The 19,188-nt window shown below is 44.9% G+C and overlaps 4 protein-coding genes and 1 long non-coding RNA gene across 18 annotated transcripts; 3 read left to right on the top strand and 2 right to left on the bottom strand.

Annotated features, from left to right (window-relative positions):
* Positions 1-1,208: 1,208 nt before the first annotated feature.
* On the bottom strand, positions 1,209-2,618 carry Ric (Ras-related protein interacting with calmodulin). Of its 2 annotated transcripts, XM_070283850.1 has the most exons (4): positions 2,261-2,618; positions 1,986-2,042; positions 1,375-1,898; positions 1,209-1,300 (listed from the first exon to the last, which is right to left on the bottom strand). In XM_070283850.1, exons 1-3 carry the CDS (start codon positions 2,478-2,480, stop codon positions 1,381-1,383), a joined length of 795 nt encoding a protein of 264 aa, XP_070139951.1. In that variant the 5' UTR covers positions 2,481-2,618; the 3' UTR covers positions 1,209-1,300; positions 1,375-1,380. The 2 variants fall into 2 exon arrangements, with proteins under 2 accessions (XP_070139951.1, XP_017027488.1); XM_017171999.3 differs by having other exon boundaries at positions 1,251-1,898; positions 2,261-2,616.
* Positions 2,619-2,963: 345 nt separating this feature from the next.
* Asph (Aspartyl beta-hydroxylase) lies at positions 2,964-10,725 on the top strand. Of its 13 annotated transcripts, none has more exons than XM_070283845.1 (17): positions 2,964-3,225; positions 4,246-4,299; positions 4,555-4,740; positions 4,799-4,975; positions 5,048-5,146; positions 5,213-5,433; positions 5,496-5,537; positions 5,604-5,708; positions 5,762-5,948; positions 6,154-6,231; positions 6,771-6,878; positions 7,648-8,115; positions 8,390-8,490; positions 9,006-9,246; positions 9,309-9,414; positions 9,478-10,206; positions 10,269-10,725. In XM_070283845.1, exons 1-17 carry the CDS (start codon positions 3,174-3,176, stop codon positions 10,417-10,419), a joined length of 3,105 nt encoding a protein of 1,034 aa, XP_070139946.1. In that variant the 5' UTR covers positions 2,964-3,173; the 3' UTR covers positions 10,420-10,725. The 13 variants fall into 13 exon arrangements, 11 of the variants coding, with proteins under 11 accessions (XP_070139946.1, XP_070139949.1, XP_070139948.1 ...); XM_070283844.1 differs by having other exon boundaries at positions 2,966-3,225; positions 5,493-5,537; positions 6,774-6,878; XM_070283843.1 differs by having other exon boundaries at positions 2,966-3,225; positions 5,493-5,537.
* Positions 10,726-10,833: 108 nt separating this feature from the next.
* LOC108077939 (uncharacterized) lies at positions 10,834-16,378 on the top strand. Its single transcript, XM_017171477.1, has 11 exons — positions 10,834-11,006; positions 11,064-11,207; positions 11,263-11,416; positions 11,466-12,507; positions 12,577-12,730; positions 14,134-14,367; positions 14,426-14,569; positions 14,626-14,776; positions 14,832-15,580; positions 15,747-16,036; positions 16,098-16,378. Exons 1-11 carry the CDS (start codon positions 10,923-10,925, stop codon positions 16,285-16,287), a joined length of 3,336 nt encoding a protein of 1,111 aa, XP_017026966.1. The 5' UTR covers positions 10,834-10,922; the 3' UTR covers positions 16,288-16,378.
* A 735-nt stretch (positions 16,379-17,113) lies between these two features.
* Positions 17,114-19,079, top strand: LOC108078072 (uncharacterized). The gene is made up of 3 exons (XM_017171637.2): positions 17,114-17,493; positions 18,573-18,740; positions 18,811-19,079. Exons 1-3 carry the CDS (start codon positions 17,202-17,204, stop codon positions 19,077-19,079), a joined length of 729 nt encoding a protein of 242 aa, XP_017027126.2. The 5' UTR covers positions 17,114-17,201.
* LOC121502936 (uncharacterized) lies at positions 17,624-18,164 on the bottom strand. The gene is made up of 3 exons (XR_005991132.2): positions 18,053-18,164; positions 17,885-17,999; positions 17,624-17,807 (listed from the first exon to the last, which is right to left on the bottom strand). It is a non-coding gene; the product is annotated as an uncharacterized lncRNA (long non-coding RNA).
* Positions 19,080-19,188: the final 109 nt, after the last annotated feature.

The raw sequence follows: 19,188 nt of genomic DNA, 5'->3' as shown, positions 1-19,188 counted from the left end.
TTATTATTTTTATTATTATTGGCATTGCTACCGAGCAAGTCTGTCGTTTTCAAAACGACATGGACGCGACAGAATGCCTTGAACATGTACATATGGTTCCCAAGACTTTTCGCTTAAACCGTAAATATTATAATAGCGTTAGCTTTCCTTTCGTATTAACTTCTACCCGCATTTGATTACTTGTTTCTCGTTTAGTTGATTTCGTTAGTCGATCGGTTGGTTTGAACTGTTGCATGAAAGGATTTGCAATAACAATGAGTTACTAGTAAATATGGGTAGTCGCCGTCTCGCAGGTCCAACAACTGTTTTAGGGATTGTGTAACAAACAAGGTAACTAAACCCGTGTTTAGTACTTCGTTTCGTGGTGATGCAGTTAACATTGATGAGAGGAACTCATGGTGGATGCTTAGAGAACGTGATGTGTGTTTGGGCTCTGCTTTGCTTTGCTTGTTTGTATGTAAAAAGTAATTAACAGATTGGTTAAACTAATAATAAATAAACTTAGGCGTAACACGTGTCCTTAACAATATAAACAATAAACATTTCTCAAACTTAAACAACAAATGCATCGGCTGTCGTTGGCTTACAAATTATCAATTTGGGATCTGAACAAACTTCACCGCGCCTTACTTTCGTTCATCTGCAATGTTATACATACATACTTAGGTCGATCGATCGATTTATAATATTAGTATACATTAAATTCAACATTTATTCGATTAGTTAAATGTGTTGCTTGTGTCTCATCGTATGTCATGTGCGTCGCGTGTGTGTCTTCAGGGTAAATACGTACATACATAAGTTTAAAAATCATCCCTCCATGCGAACTTATCGCTTTACCTACACCCGTGGCAATTGGCGTTTGTGGGTGTGTCTTCCGATGATGATCGATAAAGGTCGTAAAAATGTGAATTAAAACTTGTAAACACCCTGACTTAGTTGGTGTACACTTTCTTCTGTTACTTCATGCGATGCTGAGTTTTAAATAAATTTCTCTTGAGCTGCCGCCAATTGCCAGTCCTTCTGCCGTTCGCTCTCGCTTAGGAATCAACGTTAGTAATATTTACTACATAAACATATGTACGTGCATTGTATCTTTTGGATCGGTGCTTAAACATATTGATATACTCTATCGCTGCTCTGCCGCCTCGCCACTACTATCTATCCTGTCCAACAACAAGTACGTTAAATAGTTGTAACAAATAATAAATAAACCACTGACTGACCGCCGCCACCGGTGGCCATAACAATTACAGTTGTGCTCCTCGATCGGTTCGGTAAATTCTTGTAGGTCGTGTATCTTTAGATACAGCGAACAAAAAAAAAATAATAATATTAATAATATTGCACTCATTCAATAAGAAATCTGGACACCTTGGCCTAGTTGAGGTTTCGCCGGCGACGGAACACCAGTGCAAAGATGGAGCGGATGCGCCACCAGCGGCTGCGATGGCGCGTATGAATCTTCTCCGAGCTGGAATCCGTGCCCAGCGCCTTCTGCATCTCCTTGCGCCGAATCTCGCGGACCAGCGTGTAGAACGCTTCGTCGATATAGTGACGCAGTGCGGCCGACGTCTCGAAGAAGGGGCAACCGAATTGGTTGGCCAAATTCTTGCCCTCCTCGGTGGTCACGCGGCGCTGCGACTCCAGGTCCACCTTGTTGGCGATCAGTACCAGTGGAATGTCCTCCGAGAGACGCACCCGTGTGATAAGCTTCCGGTACTCGGATGCCTCCTGGAAGCTGTGGCGGTCAGTGACCGAGTAGCAGATAATGAAACCTTCACCACAGCGCATGTATTGGTCCCGCATGGCCGTGAACTCCACCTGGCCGGCGGTATCAAGGATATCGAGCAATGCGGCCTCGTTGTCGATGACCGCCTGTTGCTGGTAGGAGTCCTCTGTGGGGAGAGTGAAAGGGAAAGCCGGCGGCGGCACACACAATTAGAGGGGGGCGCTTTCCCAGGCGGCGGCAAGTCCTCACTCACCAATTGTCGGGTCGTGGTAGTCCAGGAAACTGTGGCTCACGAACTGCAGGGTCACAGCTGTTCGGGTTTGCCGAGCGAAGGTCGTCGTTTTCAGAGGCAAAGTTGGGCGATGGGTGGGTGGCGGTCCAAAACAAAGCGTAAAAGAAATTGAGATATTTTATTGATTTTTCGCAGCCACAATCAAAGTGCGCAGTGATAACTTCCACAGTCGCCGACCTGCGCGACCTTACGCACTTTTCCCGTGGACTCGACATTTGGCGTTCCGGAGCACTCACCTGACTTGCCCACGCCTCCGTCGCCCAGGATGACAATCTTGTAGACTCGCAGGCCGCCCCGCATATTCTGGGGCGGAACTGGAGGCGTTTTCACCAGGTTGCCGTTCTCCTTGTGGTCGCTGGGCAAATGCATCGAATCCGTGTCGGCGGCACTGGTGCAGGACCTCAGCTTGCTGGAACGCTTTAGTGCCGCACAGCCGATGGACATGTCGCCGGCCATAACTCCCGGAGGATTAGCCAGGGATCAGAACACTCTGCGAACCTGCTGCACCGTCGCCAATTGTGTATTATTTTCTTGTTTTTTTTTCTGCGGGCTCGGGGTTGGTTCTGGCTAGAGATGGGCGCGTGAGGCACTTATCGCGCAAGAGCACGACATGCGTGCAAAATCAGGCACGACTTTGATTGTTGCTGAACGGAAATGTTTTGTTCATTCTTATTCTAAATTAAGTAGCGTTTTTATATATTAGAAAAACTATTCAAACAGCTAAACAATTAGTTTTTATGTTTAAGACCAAATCTCATGTGTTGTAATTAACCTATACCAACCAACAATTGGACTTAATTCATGGAAAACACTTGTATGTATTGTAGATGTATAGGAATATCAGTTAATAAAATAATCAGACACATAATTTTTTCATACAAAAATACGAAATAATCGCATATTGCTGCGCGACTGCCTCACGAAAGACACTTTCAACTAATCCATCTCTAGTTGACAGCAGCCGTGCAGGGTTGCATTGCGATAGCTGCCACCGCGCACTTTATAAATAATTTTCCGACGGACTCGCATTTAGCAACGTGCCGTTAGCTGATCAAGATCGCCAGTTTTCCGGTGCGTTCGAAACGAAAATAAAATAAAAGAAACAAACACCACCTTCAACGAATTGGCATACATTTAGTGCCGAGCAAAATGTCGGGCGATGTGCAGCCGCGAAAGCGAAAGGATAAGCGCAGAAAACGCGGTAAGTCCTTCGTCCATCTTCCTCTCGCCGATTGACCGTTACTTCGCCGTGTTCCGTTGCTGATGGTCGGTGGCAAAAGCCGTTTTTTCGGCCACCGCCACGGGCATTTCTTTTATTAGCATAATAATATTGTCGAGTGCCTTTAAAAATAACTTGCCCTATTATATAAAATTATACATCTCTCGCCTGTTTTCTGTCGCTATGCGTGTGCCGCCGATGATCGCCAGAGCAGGAAAATATATGCATGACGTGTGCGGGGGTCCAAGAATCGTACATATTTTGATCCGGGGCCTGCAGAAGGGCATTGAATCGATGCCGCTGTGCATAATGTTTTAGTTTGCGTTTAAATAAGTCAAATTGAGGCAAACAACTGTGTGCTCTCCCTGGGAATATATCCTCTTATCTCTCTCCGCTTATCTCTGTGCTGGGAATCTGGATCTGGCGGGGCGGGGGAGATGGAAAACACATCTCACCTCGACGGCAATTTAATTCCAATGCAACGGATCCGAGTCTGAAAGATGCTTCCGTGCAGCGTCTGGGGCCATTACACCCACCGAAAAGTAGCCATGATTATATGTAAAACCATTTATTTTCACTTGGCCATCTGCCCAAGAGCATGACTCGCCTCTTTGGTCTGTTTCTTTGTTTATTATTGCGCATATTTAGGCATAAACAAATTCTCTCGCTCTCTTATCAGTTTTGTAATGCCGGTAAAATATAAAACATATCTTTTTATCTTGTTGAAATCTGGTAAAGATCTAGATGTTAGATAACTATAAATTTACTATAATTTTTTTCAAGATTTAGTATACCAAAGCCAAATCATGCTATATTTTTCATACTTCATATATCTAGTTTTAGTTCCCGGGATATCTCTCTTGTCTCTTGATGCGTTTTTATGGGTTATATACCAAATGTAATCTCTAATTCATAAAGATCCTGAGATATTGTTAGCCATAGTAACATGGCTTCCCGTAGATATATTTGTGTTCGTCTTATTGTAACTAACTTTTTGTCTAGATGATCGGAAGTCCGATGGCGATGTGACTGTTCTGCGCCAGTCCAGCTTTCAAGGTAGAAAATACACAAACGTGTAATCCCCGACCGAATTTTAATGTTTCCATACCCACTCCCACACTCTCCGAATGCCCCCGATAACGCTCTGCTGAACTAATTTAAAGTCTCGCGCAGTTGCTAAATTTATGTAGATATACATTGTACATACATGTATCCCCACGCCATTTGAAGGTGCATTCAATTAAACAGATTTGTAATCACATGTGTTTTTATTATTCATTATCATCAATCCCAAACGGGCAACGATCTCAGATGACGACGAATCTTCGCACGGCGTTCATATTACAAAGATGGGAAACGAAGATGTGCACCTGCATGTGCAGCACGAGCACGGAACCGGCGGTCACTGGTGTGCCAAGATCATATTCTTTGCCCTGATGGCCGTCCTCCTGGGACTGGTGGGTCTGATCATCATGGAGAACCGCGGCCTGGAAGATTGTGAGTCGTTAGGCTCCTTTAAAAGGAACTAATTTACAAAGTATGTCTGCCTTATCAGTGGACACTCCTTTGTCCGAGTCACGTTTCTCGAACTACTTTGATGGCTGGGTGGATGAGCACCGCGTGGAGCATGAGGGGCACGATCCGCATGAACCTTCGGGAGAGGCACTGGATGATCATGACGATCACGACGACCATGACGATCATGACGACCACGATGATCATGAAGAGGAAGGTGAGTTATCTATTTTCGTCTTGCTATAATTAATAACTATAATTATTATTTTATTTTATTTTTTTTTTTTAGAGGAGCCTCTCTCCGAAGAATTAGAAGAAGAGGAGGGGGATCACGCCGATGATGAGGATGAGGAGCCGGAAGCCGACGAAGATGTTCAAGAAAAAGACGGTACGTGTCCTGAAATTTAGTTTATATCGAGGAAATACTTAATGTTGTTCATTTTATCGGCAAAAGAGGAGGATGAAGAAGAGAACAATGCCGGCGAAAATATAACTGCCGAAGATGGTGAGGACGAAGAGGAGGAAGACATCGAAGAACGCACTGTCGAGGCCACTGTCGAAGCAACCACGGAAGCCACTGCCGAATACGAAGCTGACGAGGATGAGGATGAAGAAGAGGAAGCTGATGACAATGTCGTAGACTCCACAGAGGCCCCTCAGTCGGCAGCTGATGAGGTAGGGTTTATGGTTTCACTTATCTGCTTCTGTTTCTACGTTTGTTTTTATGTTTTCAGCAGGAAGATGAGGACTTGGAAGAACCTCCTTCAAATGTTGATGAGGTACGGTCATCAAATATGTAAGCAAATGGGAATTTTAATAGTGATTTTGTTAAATATCTTTGATAGGATGAAGAGGACGAGGAAGAACAGGAGGTGGAGGAGTCTGTCGAACCCCCCAGATCCCAATCAGCAGCTCAGAGTGCTCCCACAGATGACAACGATGAAGATGATGTAAGTCCAAGTTCTAACACTTGGAACCTGGCTAATCATATGCTCTATTGCAGGAGCAAGACAACAAGGATGATGACGACGAGGATGACTTTGAGTCCCTCGATCAGCAATTTGAGAATGATGATCCCGAGGAGGTGGAGCCTGCAAAGAAGCTAGATAGCCAGGAGGAGCAGGAGCAGGAGCAAGATCAAGACGATGAAGAGGAGCCCAAAGAAGAGGGCTCCTCTTGGTTGGCATCACGTAAGTACAAAGTTTGGTGAAATAATTAAACGGTTAACGGATCTCGTAGGCCTAGACCCCTAAGAACTGCTCCACCTTATATACAAAAAGAAAAAAAAAAACACACACACAAAACCAAAGAACTCTGTAAACCGAAATTGTACAAGAAAGTGCAAAAGGCATTTGTTTTTGTTTTTCTGAATACTAAAACCTGACTCATTTACAGTTGCCGTTAAATTTGGCGTTGGCGTTGCACTTGCCTTAGTTTCACGCCTTGTATTGATACGGAAAAGTCCAAATACAAGTGAGTCTCCAATAGCTGATCTGATCTGCTCTGCCTCCCCTGATTCTCCGCTCTTTTGTATTCCGCTCTCTGCTCTTTGATATCTCTATCTATATATCTATATATATCCGCCAAAGCACGCCAGATACTTGTGTTGTTAATGCTAACGAATGAACCTTAATAATGGGGAGACTCTACTAAGCGCCGCTTTTCCATCTAACCCGTATCAAAGAAAAAGAATATCAGTGTCTTGTGATCTATTCGTGGTCTCCTAACAGAAACTAAAAACAAACTGCGGGCGAGCGTGCTCTCCCTGAGAGAACTCATCACCCCGACAAGCATTATTTTTGCACTTTCTTCAGTTAGCTTATTTTGATTATGATTTATTATTATTATTATTTCTTGAATCTCTGATTGTAGTCATCACAGCTTTGTTTAACTTATTCCACCAATGTATGTATGTATGGAAATTATTGTATGGCTTTGTTCTTGCTCGAATAATATAATATTCCCCAACAAAAACAAAAAAAAAACAAAAACCTGAATAATGTTGGAATCAGCAGATGATGAGCCCGCACCGGAAGCTGTGATGCGACGCAGATTGACCATAGCCACGGCCGAGGATCAGATACCGGACGATGTGGAGGAGCTGCCCCTGCTGGACGATGGTTGGCGACTTTCTATATATGTATATGTATACAGGCCGACAAAATTTGAAAAAATTGCAGAACGAAGAAGCGGAATATACTTTTCTGATATTTTTTGATGCATTGAACTCAAATCCGGTCTCAGGTCTCGTCAGGTTTTTATGGTATTCAATCTTAAAAGTCCAACAATTTGTTTACTTTTGATAGGTATTAGATAGATTTTTCATAAAATACTGCTCTCGATCTCAAATACGTGTTTTAAAATTGGAAAAAATCCTAATGGATCTTTGATATATCGTCTATAGATATTATATTGTTATTTTTCCATATAAATTGTCAATTTCGACTCACTCAGAAATATATGAAAAATATCGGTATAACTTCAAGAGACTATATCTGATCTCGGGGACCAATAAACAATTTTCCAAACTTAAAAAACTGATTTTTAAGGGCTAGAACAGTTATTTAAGATGACGTAACGATGTTTTAGAAAAACTATTTTCTAAACTCATATTTTCTGTTTTTTTTTTAAGATCAAATATTCTGAAAACCTGATGTATTGATCATTTTCTGAGACCGGATTTAAGATCAGTGGATCAGAAATCATCTAAAAATGCATTTCCTTTCTTGGTTTTAAAAACTGTCGACCTGTTTATATATTTAATAACATTTAGCTTGTCGAGGTTGCTTTCTAATCAATTAGTTTTCAAAAACTGATTTGAAAGCAATAATAGAGTCTGAGCTGAGTCTAGGGTTTTAATTTAAGTCACTGTTCCATTGTCCACCAAAGAATACTCCGAAGAAGAAATCGAAATCGAAGAGGAGATCGAAGTGGAGATCAGCGATATCGAGGAGGAGGAGGATGCTGTTCACGATAGTGACGATAATGTGGCCTCCATGGCCAGTTATGTGCCCGAGACCTTTGAGCAGCTGAGCGCCCTATACAAGTACGCCCAGGAGCCAGCAAAGGAAGGCAAACCAGAGACGAAGGAGAAGGATAAAGAGAAAGATGAGGAGAAGGAAAAGGAGCCGGAACCACAAGCCGGTCCCAGCGATATCTATGTGGAATACGAGGACGGAGACATTGAAGACTACGAACACGAAGAGGACGACTGCGACGAGGATATCACCGACGAGGAGGACGAGATCTCAGACGTGGATGACACCGATCTGATGAGCCGACTGGAGGCAAAGTATGGTCGCCTGCCGTCAAAGGAGTATGAAAGCGATCCCGACTCCGACGATCCCAGCTGGACACGTAATTACTAAACAAAAATCAGCGACTCCATTCTCTCCATACGACATACTTTCGATCGATCACTAAGTCATCACTACTTTAAGACACACGACAAACCGATCGCTAAACACACACAGATCGTAAGTGCCTTAGGATCTTCTCACATTCTTTATATTTTTATATATAAGGTGGAGCTCAATCTCTTTCTATGTCTAGGCCTTTGAACCGTTCAAAATTTCACATTGTAGCCTATTTTCGAACCCAGTACTAATCCGGATTGCAATCCCTTGAACAGAAATCAAACCAAAAGAAACTCCCGCCGCCGCTCCGGCTGCAGAGAAAGAGGATCCTTTCGAGCAGGAGCTGCGCAAAGCCAACGAAGAGATGATCCGGGAGGTAGGTTAATCGGAATCGATGGCACCAGAACTTGACAAGATCTAAACCGAGGCACTCCGATATATATATCTGCAGCTCAACAATCACTAAAGAAAAGAAAAACATACATCACACGCTCATTTCATAGCTTTAGTTTTTGTTCTGCTTGTCGAGTTCATTATTAGACTCTTATTGTTTAATTTAATAATATATTTATAATATTTTATACATATTTAATCAAGTTTTAGGACTTAACCGTAGACTTTAGACGTGTAGAAATGACTTTGTCAGGGGGTTTTTAAGGTAGGATCAGCTCATGGTCAGGATCTGCCAACAAAGACACACCCACTGGCAGAATCCCTGGCCGTGGGCTTATCCTTTAATCTCCTGTCAACTGAGTTTCGTTTAATCGAGAGAATGATGATGATATTTTATACTAATTGCATGTTTCGAGAACTTTGTCGCTAACCCCCTTTTTTGTGTTTTGGCTGGCGAACCGCGAACTAATAACCACACCTGAAAAAAACACACAAAAGAACCATGCCCAAGCCCTGCGTTCCTTTAACACGCTCACACAACACTACGCCCACGAGCCCCTGGCCCATCTGGGCAAAGCCCGAGTCCTGGAAATATTGGCCAAGGCGGAGCGCAGCAATCAGCGCGTTCTGGAGGCCATTGAAGCCTACAAGAGATACCTGGCCTTTGGCGAGCTAGTAACCAGCGATCAGGAGTTTACGGCTGCCGGGAATAAGTGCATCGAGCATTTGCGGTTTATGGGTGAGTTGTCTTGCCTCCACTCTGACCCGAAATCTCTGCTAAAAGGATTTATAATTTCTCAGGTTTCTTGCAGCAGGCAGTGAACATCCACGAGCTGCTCATCGAACGCCTGCCCAGAGATACAAAGCTGCGCAACCAACTCTCTTTCACCCACCTCATGGCCAATAAGTAGGTAAGGCGGCGGCTTTTTAACTTTCTTCCAAAAACCTTATAATTGCCTCTCCTTCTTAGCCTGCGGCAGGTGGAAAAAGTGGCAGCTGAAACCCTGCAGCTTTGGCCAGCTGATGCCGTGGCCCAACTCCACTTTGGCCTGGCCCTCATGAACCTTCACAGCGACTATGCCCAGGCGCAGCCTTATCTTCAATATGCCGTGGAGTCTCAGGCCGAGGGCACCCAGGAGGCCTACTTCTATCTCTCGTTGGGTGAGAGCCTGCAGCGGCTGTCCCGGCAATCGGAGGCTCTCGAAGTGTATGGTAAGGGAGTGGCCAAGGGATTCTTTGCCAGCCTCTATCAAAGATCGCTGTACAATGAGCCCAGGCTAAGGGCCAAACCCTTTTGGCAGCCCCGTGAGACGGGTTATGAACGACAGCTGGAGAGACTGCAGCTCGACTGGCGCTCCATTCGGGATGAGGCTCTGGCGCTGCTAGGCAGAGGTGGAAGTTACTTTGCAGATGAGGCGGAGAGGCTGCGCGACAAGGGCGTCTGGCAGCAGTACGAGTTGTATGCCCAGGGTCGCCAAGTGAAGGACAACTGCCGCAGGACACCTATCACCTGTAACCTGCTGCAGCAATTTCCTGCCTCCGCGGGCTGTCGACGCGGCCAGGTGAAGTTTAGTGTGATGCAGGCCCAGACGCATGTGTGGCCACATTGCGGACCCACCAATTGCCGCCTGCGGGCGCACCTCACGCTGGTGGCACCCGAGCCGGAGAAAACCTCTTTACGAGTGGCCGAGCAAGAAAGGTGGGTGAAGATTGCTATCCACTTTTGATATCTATTTAAAACACACATTGCATACATTGCAGAACCTGGCGTGAGGGCGAGCTCTTCATCTTCGACGACAGTTTCGAGCACGAAGTGTGGCACAATGGAAGTCACGCCCGCCTGGTGCTCATCCTGGACATGTGGCATCCGGACTTGACTGCCGCCCAGCGTGGCAGCTTGTCGCCTATCTGATGTGGCCTCTACTTAACTCTGACGGTTAACGGTTCCGGTTCCTAGGCCTGTAATTTAGATCAATTTCCCCTCATCGTATCGTTCATTGTTGGTCGATTCTCGACATAAAGTTATATATATAGACATTTTAATGTGTAATTGCAGCTATCTTAATCGTTAAGTTCGGTTTGAATGCGTGTTTAGGCTAAATAGAAGCCACCTTCTCTCTCTGTGTATATCATATGCGATCATCAGCCGTGGTTGGCAGCGCGTACCTGCGCTTTTGTACTTTAAATACAGAAATTACAACCTCTTAGGATTCGAAAATTACGGCTTTTATTTCTGATTAATGGGATCCGGCACATTCGCGATTGAGTATATATAAAGGTAACTCCCGGAAGCTAGGCTGCCATAGTATCAAAATGCACTTGTTTGTCTTCGGATTTGTACTTTTTGTGACTGCTGCTGCTGCTGATTCCTTGGATGTGTGCCTTAAGGATCTGGGCTGCCTGCGGGGAACTCTTATGCCAGGATATCAAATTAAAGAGTTTGAGGCCTTCATGGGCATTCCCTTTGCCCAGCCACCAGTTGGTGCGCTTCGCCTGAAGGTGGATTATTAACCTATTGCAGTATGAAAACCAGAGGATTAAGCCTTTATTATTCAGAATCCTGTGGCAGCTGTCGCCTGGGAGGGAGTACTTGAGGCAGGAACTGCCAGGGACGGCTGTTTGCAAAGGAGCTACTTTTCAGAGGACTGGGATGTAATGGGTGTGGAGGATTGTCTCTACCTGAACGTCTACAGGCCAAAGGTACACACACCGATCCCTTAGACAACCTCCAACTCTGATTCTTATTCCTTTTAAGGAAAGGGATGGAGATCCCCTGCCGGTGATGGTTTACATACACTCGGGTGGGTTCTTTAGCGGCACTGCTCATCCCGTGGCCAGTGGACCTGAGTATCTGATGGACACGGGAAAGGTTATCATGGTAACTATCAGCTATCGCCTTGGTCCTTTCGGTGAGTGTTTTAAATACCCCCAAGCTAGATTTAATCTGTTTTTGATCAGGTTTTTTGAGCACTGGCGATAACAACATGCCGGGCAACTTCGGACTCAAGGATCAGCGAATGGCCCTGCAGTGGGTGCAGCAGCACATAGAAGCCTTCGGCGGGGATCCCCAGTCGGTAACTATATTTGGACACAGTGCCGGCGGGATATCCGCCCATCTGCACATGTTGAGTCCCAGTTCAAAGGGTCTCTTTCATCGAGCCATGTCCTTGACTGGCACCATGTTCATTCCGGCCATGAGGATCCTCAAGGATCCCTTGGGTCAAGCCAGGCAGCTGGCCCAAGTGGTGGGCATCGATCAAGCGGAGAGTCTCGGCAGTCAGGATCTAGCCCAAGCTCTTCGCGATGCCTGTCCCATGAAGCTGCTCAAGAGCGTGGACAGCTTGAAGATCTGGGACAACCTGCCTCAGATCAGCTGCTTGCCTGTCCTGGAGTCTGAAGGATCTCCAGATGCCTTCTTGATAGAGGATCCGCTAAAGGCTCACCTCGCGGGGCGCATCAACCAGGTGCCCTGGTTGCTGGGAGTCAACTCCAGAGCCGGCGAGGGTTCACTGTTCCTGCTGCGGGCTTTCAAAGACCAGACGCGTCGGGAAGAGTTCAATGAGAAATTCCTGGAGCACATGGCCTTGGTGCTCAATCTGCCAGAGGGAACTCCTGCCGAGATGGTCAATGATATACTAGCGGCATATGACTTTCAGGGCGAGATGAGTTTGAACAACGACACCATGCTCGCTCTGGCGGAGATCTCTGGTGACTTTAACTTCTACTACCCCTTCTACGAGACAATTTCCTCTTATGCGGGCTATGCCAATCTTGGGAAGAATCCCTTGTCTCTGTATATCTTTGAGTTCCACGGCTTGCGTTCGGTGACGAAGCTTTTTAGTGGCACCTCTGAGGATTGGGGTGTGGGAGCAGCTCACATGGATGACGGACTACACACCATACGAATACCCTTTCTCTTCGAGGATTTCCCCAAAGACTCGGAGGATGCTCAGGTAACCAAGAGGATGACTTCGCTAATGACGGACTTTGCTAAAACGGGGTGAGTTTGCAGAGAAATACCGATGTATATATCGTATGTCATTTAATATGTTTCCATATATCCTCTTAGGTTATTCCATAAGGATTCCACCTGTCAAGGCCCAGATTTTGGGGATCAAAAGATGTGCACCTATTTGCACTTTTCCGACACCAATGGAAAATGCCAGGAAGACATTAAGAATACCCTGAAGCTCAACGCCTTTTCCATTTGGCAGAAGTTATTCGTTTAATTTGTCGTTCTATCTTATTAGGGTTAATTTAATAGTAAATATAATACCCCATATAAAACGAAAATGGAACGATCTTGGAATGGGAGCGGGTGAAGAGCTGCTGCTCCATTTACATGTCCCCCCACCATCCAATTGTCATTCGAAGGTCACATCCACATCCACAATATGCAGAATGTGCAAGAAACGAGCTTAAGTGCGAATGAAAGGCCCAACGGCGGCGACGACCACGACGGTGGGTTGAGATAAGATAGCCCTCGTCGTCGGGAGTAATAAATCTCTCGTGCAAAGGGGCAACATCTTGCCTGGAGATTGGAGAATTACTTTTGTAATTCAACAATCTACAATCTCCGCTGTTGGAGGAGACATGCGCCAAGTGAGAGTGAAAAGCGTGACGTTTTTTGGCGGGGATAAAAGCGAAACCGAGTAACTGTGAAGGTCGCAGATTACAGCTGAATCCCAATCGTTTTACCCCTTTTCCATCAAAGATAGTACTTATCTTAATTACCCAAAAAATACTCGCTTGATTTCTGCAATATCGTCGAAGGTGTGATATTATTTGCAATGAAGTTATTAGCTGATTAAGAGACTTATCTGAATAATAGAAAGCAAACAAAAACAATTCTCTTTACGATTTAATGACAACTAACTAAAATAGTTGCTTATACTATTTTTAGACTTTTAGGAGAAGCAGGAGAAGTCGTTATATGTGGTGGTGGTGGTGGGTGCTGCTAAGGGCGATTGCTTTTTTGTCGCAGGGGAAGCTACCGATTGGAGACTTGACTCTCTCGCTCTCGGTGCCTGTAATTTCACGGCAGATTCAGGATAAAAGCGAAAGTTCGTAGCCAAGGTGATATCAGTTGAAGCCAAGCCGTCAACTCTGGCGGAACTTCCATTGGTTCTGGCGCGTGTTTCGAATTACCTCAGACCAGACCAGATTTTGAGACTGAGACAGAGGTCGTCGGTTGCTAGATGCAGTTCCAGATCAATTGGTATCCGCTCTGATCAAGCATACGCCGTGTGAACCGATCGTACAATAGCTAAATGATCGTCGTGTGGCTCGCTCTCTGTATAAATTTTCCATCGGATCGGTTTGTGGGCGACCAGCACAGAGCCAGTATATAGCCCCACGATAGATAGATAGAGAGGCACGGAGCTAAGTTTTTCCAGCACCATTAAAGTGAATGCGCGCCCTCGAAAGCCGTCAGATCGAATTGGGCCTTTGTAGCGGAAGGTTCTGCGAGAAATTTCCCTGCCGGCCAAAAAGAGTGACATCAGGATCCATTTAAATATATATCGACAGGCAAGTGTTGGAACTCCCAAGAAGTTGATCATAAATAACGCGGCGATCGACATATGCATATTTAATTATCCATAATAATGATCTGCACGATCGGCAGCAGCTTTCAATGATGATGATTCAACCTGTGCTGCTGCTGCTGACGCTTCTTTTCGTTGGCCATGAACTCCGCTCCGCTGTCATGGCCCTGGCCACGCTGGACAAGCTCACCGTGTGCCCGCCAAGCGTGGGTTGTGTGAAGGGCATCAACCTGAAGGGTTATCAGTCGGAGCAGTTCGAGGCCTACATGGGCATACCCTACGCCCTGCCGCCCATCGGAGATCTGCGCTTCAGTGTGAGTTTCCCTCCCGTTCTTGTACCCGTTCCTACTTCTATTATCTTTCTTTGTTCAGAACCCCAAGGTTATGCCCAAGCTGCTGGGCCTGTACAATGCCACCACGCCCAAGATGGACTGCATCCAGAAGAACTATTTGCTGCCCACTCCGGTTATCTACGGAGAGGAGGATTGCCTTTACCTGAATGTCTACAGACCAGAGGTGAGTCCTTCCAAATCAAATTCCTTACTCCATTAATAAACATATCTTGACCCTAGGTCAGAAAATCCTTACTGCCTGTGATGGTTTACATCCATGGCGGCGGTTTCTTTGGCGGTTCGGCAGGTCCTGGAGTCACGGGACCCGAGTACTTCATGGACACGGGCGAGGTGATCCTGGTGACCATGGCCTACAGACTGGGGCCCTTCGGTAAGAAGATCCCATTTCTAGAGTCGATTTTTAAATATAACCTTGCTCGTGACAGGATTTCTGTCCACCCAGGATGCTGCCATGCCGGGTAACTTCGGTTTGAAGGATCAGAACCTAGCACTGCGCTGGGTCCAACGCAACATTCGCTTCTTTGGTGGTGATCCCCATCAGGTCACCATTTTTGGGCAGAGTGCCGGCGGCGTGGCCGCTCACATGCACCTGCTAAGTCCCCGGTCCCGGGGACTCTTCCACCGTGTGATCAGCATGAGCGGCACCGCCAATGTGCCCTTTGCCATCGCTGAGGAACCGCTGGAGCAGACCCGTCTCCTGGCCGAATTCGCTGAGGTGCCGGATGCCCGAAGCCTAAGCACGGCCAAGTTAACCCGAGCCCTGCGCCGCGTCAATGCCCGGCAACTCCTGGACGCCGGCGACGGACTTAAGTTCTGGGATGTGGATCACATGACCAACTTCCGGCCGGTGGTGGAGCAAGGTGGGGCTGCTTCCTCCGAGGCTTTCATCAGCGAACATCCCAAGGATATCTTGGCTGAGGGAAGTCGTCCGTCGATCCCTTTGCTCCTGGGCACCGTCCCAGGCGAGGGCGCAGTGCGCGTAGTGAACATACAGGGTAACGAGACGCTGCGCCGGAGCTTTAACGATCGCTTCGATGAGCTTCTCCAGGAGCTAATGGAGTTTCCGCCGGAGTTTAGCCAGGAGCTGCTTAACCAGAGCACAAAACTCCTCGTGGCGGAGTACTTCCGGGGGCAGCACGAGGTGAACGAGGAAACCGTGCAGGGATTTATGGATGTAAGTGCTAAATTATGCCCACAAACAGCTACCGAATCTAATTAAGTCGCCAGGTTAATTGCTTTAACTCATTCTAACGAGCTTTTAATTAATTTAACTGGTCTTAGCTGATTTATTCGACCTGTTTTCAACTGTTTATTGATCATTTACTTATTGTTTTTTTTAGCTCATATCGGACAGGGGTTTCAAGCAGCCTTTATATAATACCATTCGCCAGGATGTCTGCCATGAGACGCATCCTGTCTACCTGTATAGTTTCAACTACCGGGGTCCTCTAAGCTACGCCTCCGCTTACACATCAGCGAATGTTACGGGCAAATACGGTGTTGTCCACTGCGATGATCTCCTGTACCTATTTCGCAGCCCCTTGCTTTTCCCTGATTTTGAACGCAACTCCACGGAAGCCAAGGTCATACACACGTTTGTGGACTATTTCGTACAGTTTGCCAAGACTGGGTGAGCTCGCCCTTTTAAGTTATAAATATAACAATTACAAATCACACCATACTTTCCGTAGCAAACCACGGAATGCCGAGTCACTGACCCCGTGCACCACCGAGCTGTTGCAGTCACGTCCCAACGGAATTTGCGATTACCAGGAATTCGCCAATGCACCTGCCCCTTTCAAAGGCTTTAAGATAAACGTGGCCAGCGAATTCCAAACGGACAGAGTCAGGCTCTGGTCCAGTATACTCAATGAATGGTAAGGAGTTACCTGAGGATAATGTATGTTTTCAACAAAAATGAATACCACACATAATGTCGTAAGAAAATAAACTGAAAGTTAAACAAACATAATTATGGGTTTGGTTTAAGTTTGTTTGACAGATGTCTACAGAATAAACCATTATAAAAATAAATATAATGAATAAATCAAAGGATAATTATGTCCGAGGTTATTTAACTTTCTTCTAAATTGAAAGTCTAAACCCAATTTATTTGCCAATTTTCGGATTGACAATACCAAGAAAAATCTACCCCCATATGTTTGTCCATTTTCAGGTGTTAAATAAAAACGAAAAAAGGTATACAGTTTCATAAATTATTTTATATTGGTTCTGCTTGTTGGCTTTGCATTCCTACATTTAAACTGTGCCAGACTTGATAAGCTGGAAAATAGATTTGCAACACGTGGATTATATATAGACGAGGCTGCATTAAAAAAAGGGGAAAAGTGTGCAATGGAAGCAGGTTTTACTTGCCGGCACATTAAGTATACGCCATGTGGCGACAATGGGAAATAGTTTCTTCCGTAAAATAGTTGAATTGCACTCGCAAATCGGTTAATTATCCGCAGGCCAATTAACTTGTTACCAGCAATATTAAGTAATACTATGTATATGTGTTAGTTTATTGCAACAGAAATTGCATTTTATCTGTCTGGCCTGTGAGTTACATTTTGTTTAAATTATGCCATGCAACTTTGCTAGAAACATCATAAAAGTTCTTATGTGTTTGAGGACAGAGTTCAATAAACTTATGACTCACCCTATCACTGTTAGTTCTGCTAGTTGCCTTTTCCCAACAAATTGGGTTAGCACATGCAAATGTGACCAGTACCTGGGATTTATGTCAACTGGCCCACCGGGCGCAATTAAAATCAATATATTCATGCATACGTATGACGAGGACGATGGGGTCCTGGAGGACTTCCGTCAGTTGCATTTGTCATTGCCGAGTGAGCGGTTCATTCATCATGGAACTGCTTCGGAAAATCGCATGGCGCATAATACCTATATTCGTGCTCTGCTTTCTGCTCACCCTGGGCGAGGCGTATCTGAAGAGTGTCCGCGTGGAGGAGATTCCCTTTGCCGGAAAACAGGCATCGATCAGCAGTCGGCGATCCAGTGGCATTCACCTGATCTCAAGTTTGGAGCATCAGCGAACCTTTCTCCATCTTTTTCATGTGCCGTGTGAGTTGGTTTTCAAAAAAGAGAGTATTGGGGCTCCATCCAAATCTGCCTGGATTTATTTATAGTGATTGTAATTTTTTGAAAATCAGGCTCGAAGGAAAGCATTTTGAAATCTCAAAATACAAATTAATATTTGTTCGAACAACCAATCTGTATTTTAGGTATTTATTTTACATGTATCTTAGGCATCAAGAGCTTTTCCGTCGTTACCACATTCCACATATCTAGTACATCTCCAGCAGCATTCGGGAAAAGGTATTGTTGTATCTATTCCATCTTGATCGCAAAAAATATAAAAAGGCGGTATTTGGCAACTAAAACGAATAATAATATAATGATTAATGCATATTAAGTGCAAAAATACTACTGTTGATTTATTTATTTATTTTACTAGAGAATCAGGGCATCGCCTTCCGTGTTCTGGCAATGCATGACGCCGCACACTTCAGTAATCGGATAAGTGTCTGCCACCGGTATTTCAGCGTCTTTCCATTTGCAGCCATTCTCTAAAAGAAATGTATTATTTATTATATATATTTTTTTTTTATTTGAACCTTACTTCCTTTTTCTAACTGACGATAAGTCACCAGGGCACTCGTACAAGCCAAACAGGCGATCACTACCAACAAGTACTTCATCGGGCTAAAAATTAAGCTGAACGAAGCCTTTGGGCTCCGTGGGGCTTTTATAAGGGAAGTCACCCAATCTGGCCCTATTCAGCTGTGTGCAGCTGCACAATTTCATTGAGAGTTTCAAGAATTCAATTAATACCTTCCGTCGAAAGCCCTAGCAACATCTATAGACATAAACGGACACCCTAAATGATTGTTTGTGTCTAAGAAGCTTTATTAGTTATGAAATTTAGCTGTAAATTAATTTAATCCCTTAAGAGAACTACGTTTTTTACAGCTTAATAGCAAATACACTATATTATACACTATATACACTATAAAAAATGTTATAAAAAATGAAAAAATGTTGTCAGAAACTGTGAAACTATTAACAAATTAGCATTTCTTAGCTTATTTCAAAGCAATGCAAAATGATGCTAATAGTTCTATTACGATTTATTTTTTAAGACATTATCTGCTTCTATGCTGCCAAGGGAAAGTGGCCGTATGTGCCAGGATTTATGAAATATCGTGTGGACAATGCAGCGCGCAGTTTTTTCAACCAAAACGACAGTTTCATCAAACAATTCTGCACCAAGTGGATACAGGTCAAGGAGTGCTTTCGGCCCTTATTTGGTGTGTTCAGTGCTTGGGCATCCCTAGGAGGTCTATTTATAACCCCTTGAACCCGAATCCCATTTTTCAGATAAATCAAATACCACCATTGCCGAGGCGGAAGTGGAAACCCTAGACGCCAAGATCCAAGCACAGCGCTGCAACTGCGACAAGTTCTTACTTTCCACGGAGGCGCCAGTGCCAGTTGTTTACTTTGACAAAAACTACATTGGAAACGTCAGTTCGGAAACCATTTTGACGACCATCGAGTTCCTCGAGAGCTTCCTGCCGCCGCCCACCAAAAAGCATAGGCGCAAGAATCGAGTGCGAGGACGCTTGGATGAAATCGACATTGACTAGGGACTTAACTATGCTCCAGCACGATTTCTAACTTATTTGCATTAAAATTAAACGAAATTCATGCTATCAAAAAAATCAAATCTAAGTATTTCTATGTGTTTTGTTTGTT

The sequence above is a fragment of the Drosophila kikkawai genome, chromosome 2R, assembly GCF_030179895.1.
Source record: "Drosophila kikkawai strain 14028-0561.14 chromosome 2R, DkikHiC1v2, whole genome shotgun sequence".
Taxonomy (NCBI): domain Eukaryota; kingdom Metazoa; phylum Arthropoda; class Insecta; order Diptera; family Drosophilidae; genus Drosophila; species Drosophila kikkawai.
Note: the sequence above shows the minus strand (reverse complement) of the source record. Positions and strands in the feature narration are given on the sequence as shown.

Excerpts from the sequence above, each read along its gene's own strand:
- Ric (XM_070283850.1), bottom strand. The coding sequence starts at position 2,480 with ATGGCCGGCGACATGTCCATCGGCTGTGCGGCACTAAAGCGTTCCAGC. Across the intron at positions 2,043-2,260 it reads CGGAGGCGTGGGCAAGTCAG|CTGTGACCCTGCAGTTCGTG; the intron begins GTGAGTGCTCCG and ends AAACCCGAACAG. Across the intron at positions 1,899-1,985 it reads CTACCACGACCCGACAATTG|AGGACTCCTACCAGCAACAG; the intron begins GTGAGTGAGGAC and ends CTCTCCCCACAG.
- Asph (XM_070283843.1), top strand. The coding sequence starts at position 3,174 with ATGTCGGGCGATGTGCAGCCGCGAAAGCGAAAGGATAAGCGCAGAAAA. Across the intron at positions 5,434-5,492 it reads CTCAGTCGGCAGCTGATGAG|CAGGAAGATGAGGACTTGGA; the intron begins GTAGGGTTTATG and ends TTATGTTTTCAG. Across the intron at positions 9,247-9,308 it reads CGAGCATTTGCGGTTTATGG|GTTTCTTGCAGCAGGCAGTG; the intron begins GTGAGTTGTCTT and ends ATAATTTCTCAG.
- LOC108077939 (XM_017171477.1), top strand. The coding sequence starts at position 10,923 with ATGCCAGGATATCAAATTAAAGAGTTTGAGGCCTTCATGGGCATTCCC. Across the intron at positions 11,007-11,063 it reads TTGGTGCGCTTCGCCTGAAG|AATCCTGTGGCAGCTGTCGC; the intron begins GTGGATTATTAA and ends TTTATTATTCAG. Across the intron at positions 14,368-14,425 it reads TCGGAGATCTGCGCTTCAGT|AACCCCAAGGTTATGCCCAA; the intron begins GTGAGTTTCCCT and ends TTCTTTGTTCAG.
- LOC108078072 (XM_017171637.2), top strand. The coding sequence starts at position 17,202 with ATGACGAGGACGATGGGGTCCTGGAGGACTTCCGTCAGTTGCATTTGT. Across the intron at positions 17,494-18,572 it reads CCATCTTTTTCATGTGCCGT|ACATTATCTGCTTCTATGCT; the intron begins GTGAGTTGGTTT and ends TTATTTTTTAAG. Across the intron at positions 18,741-18,810 it reads GTGCTTTCGGCCCTTATTTG|ATAAATCAAATACCACCATT; the intron begins GTGTGTTCAGTG and ends CCCATTTTTCAG.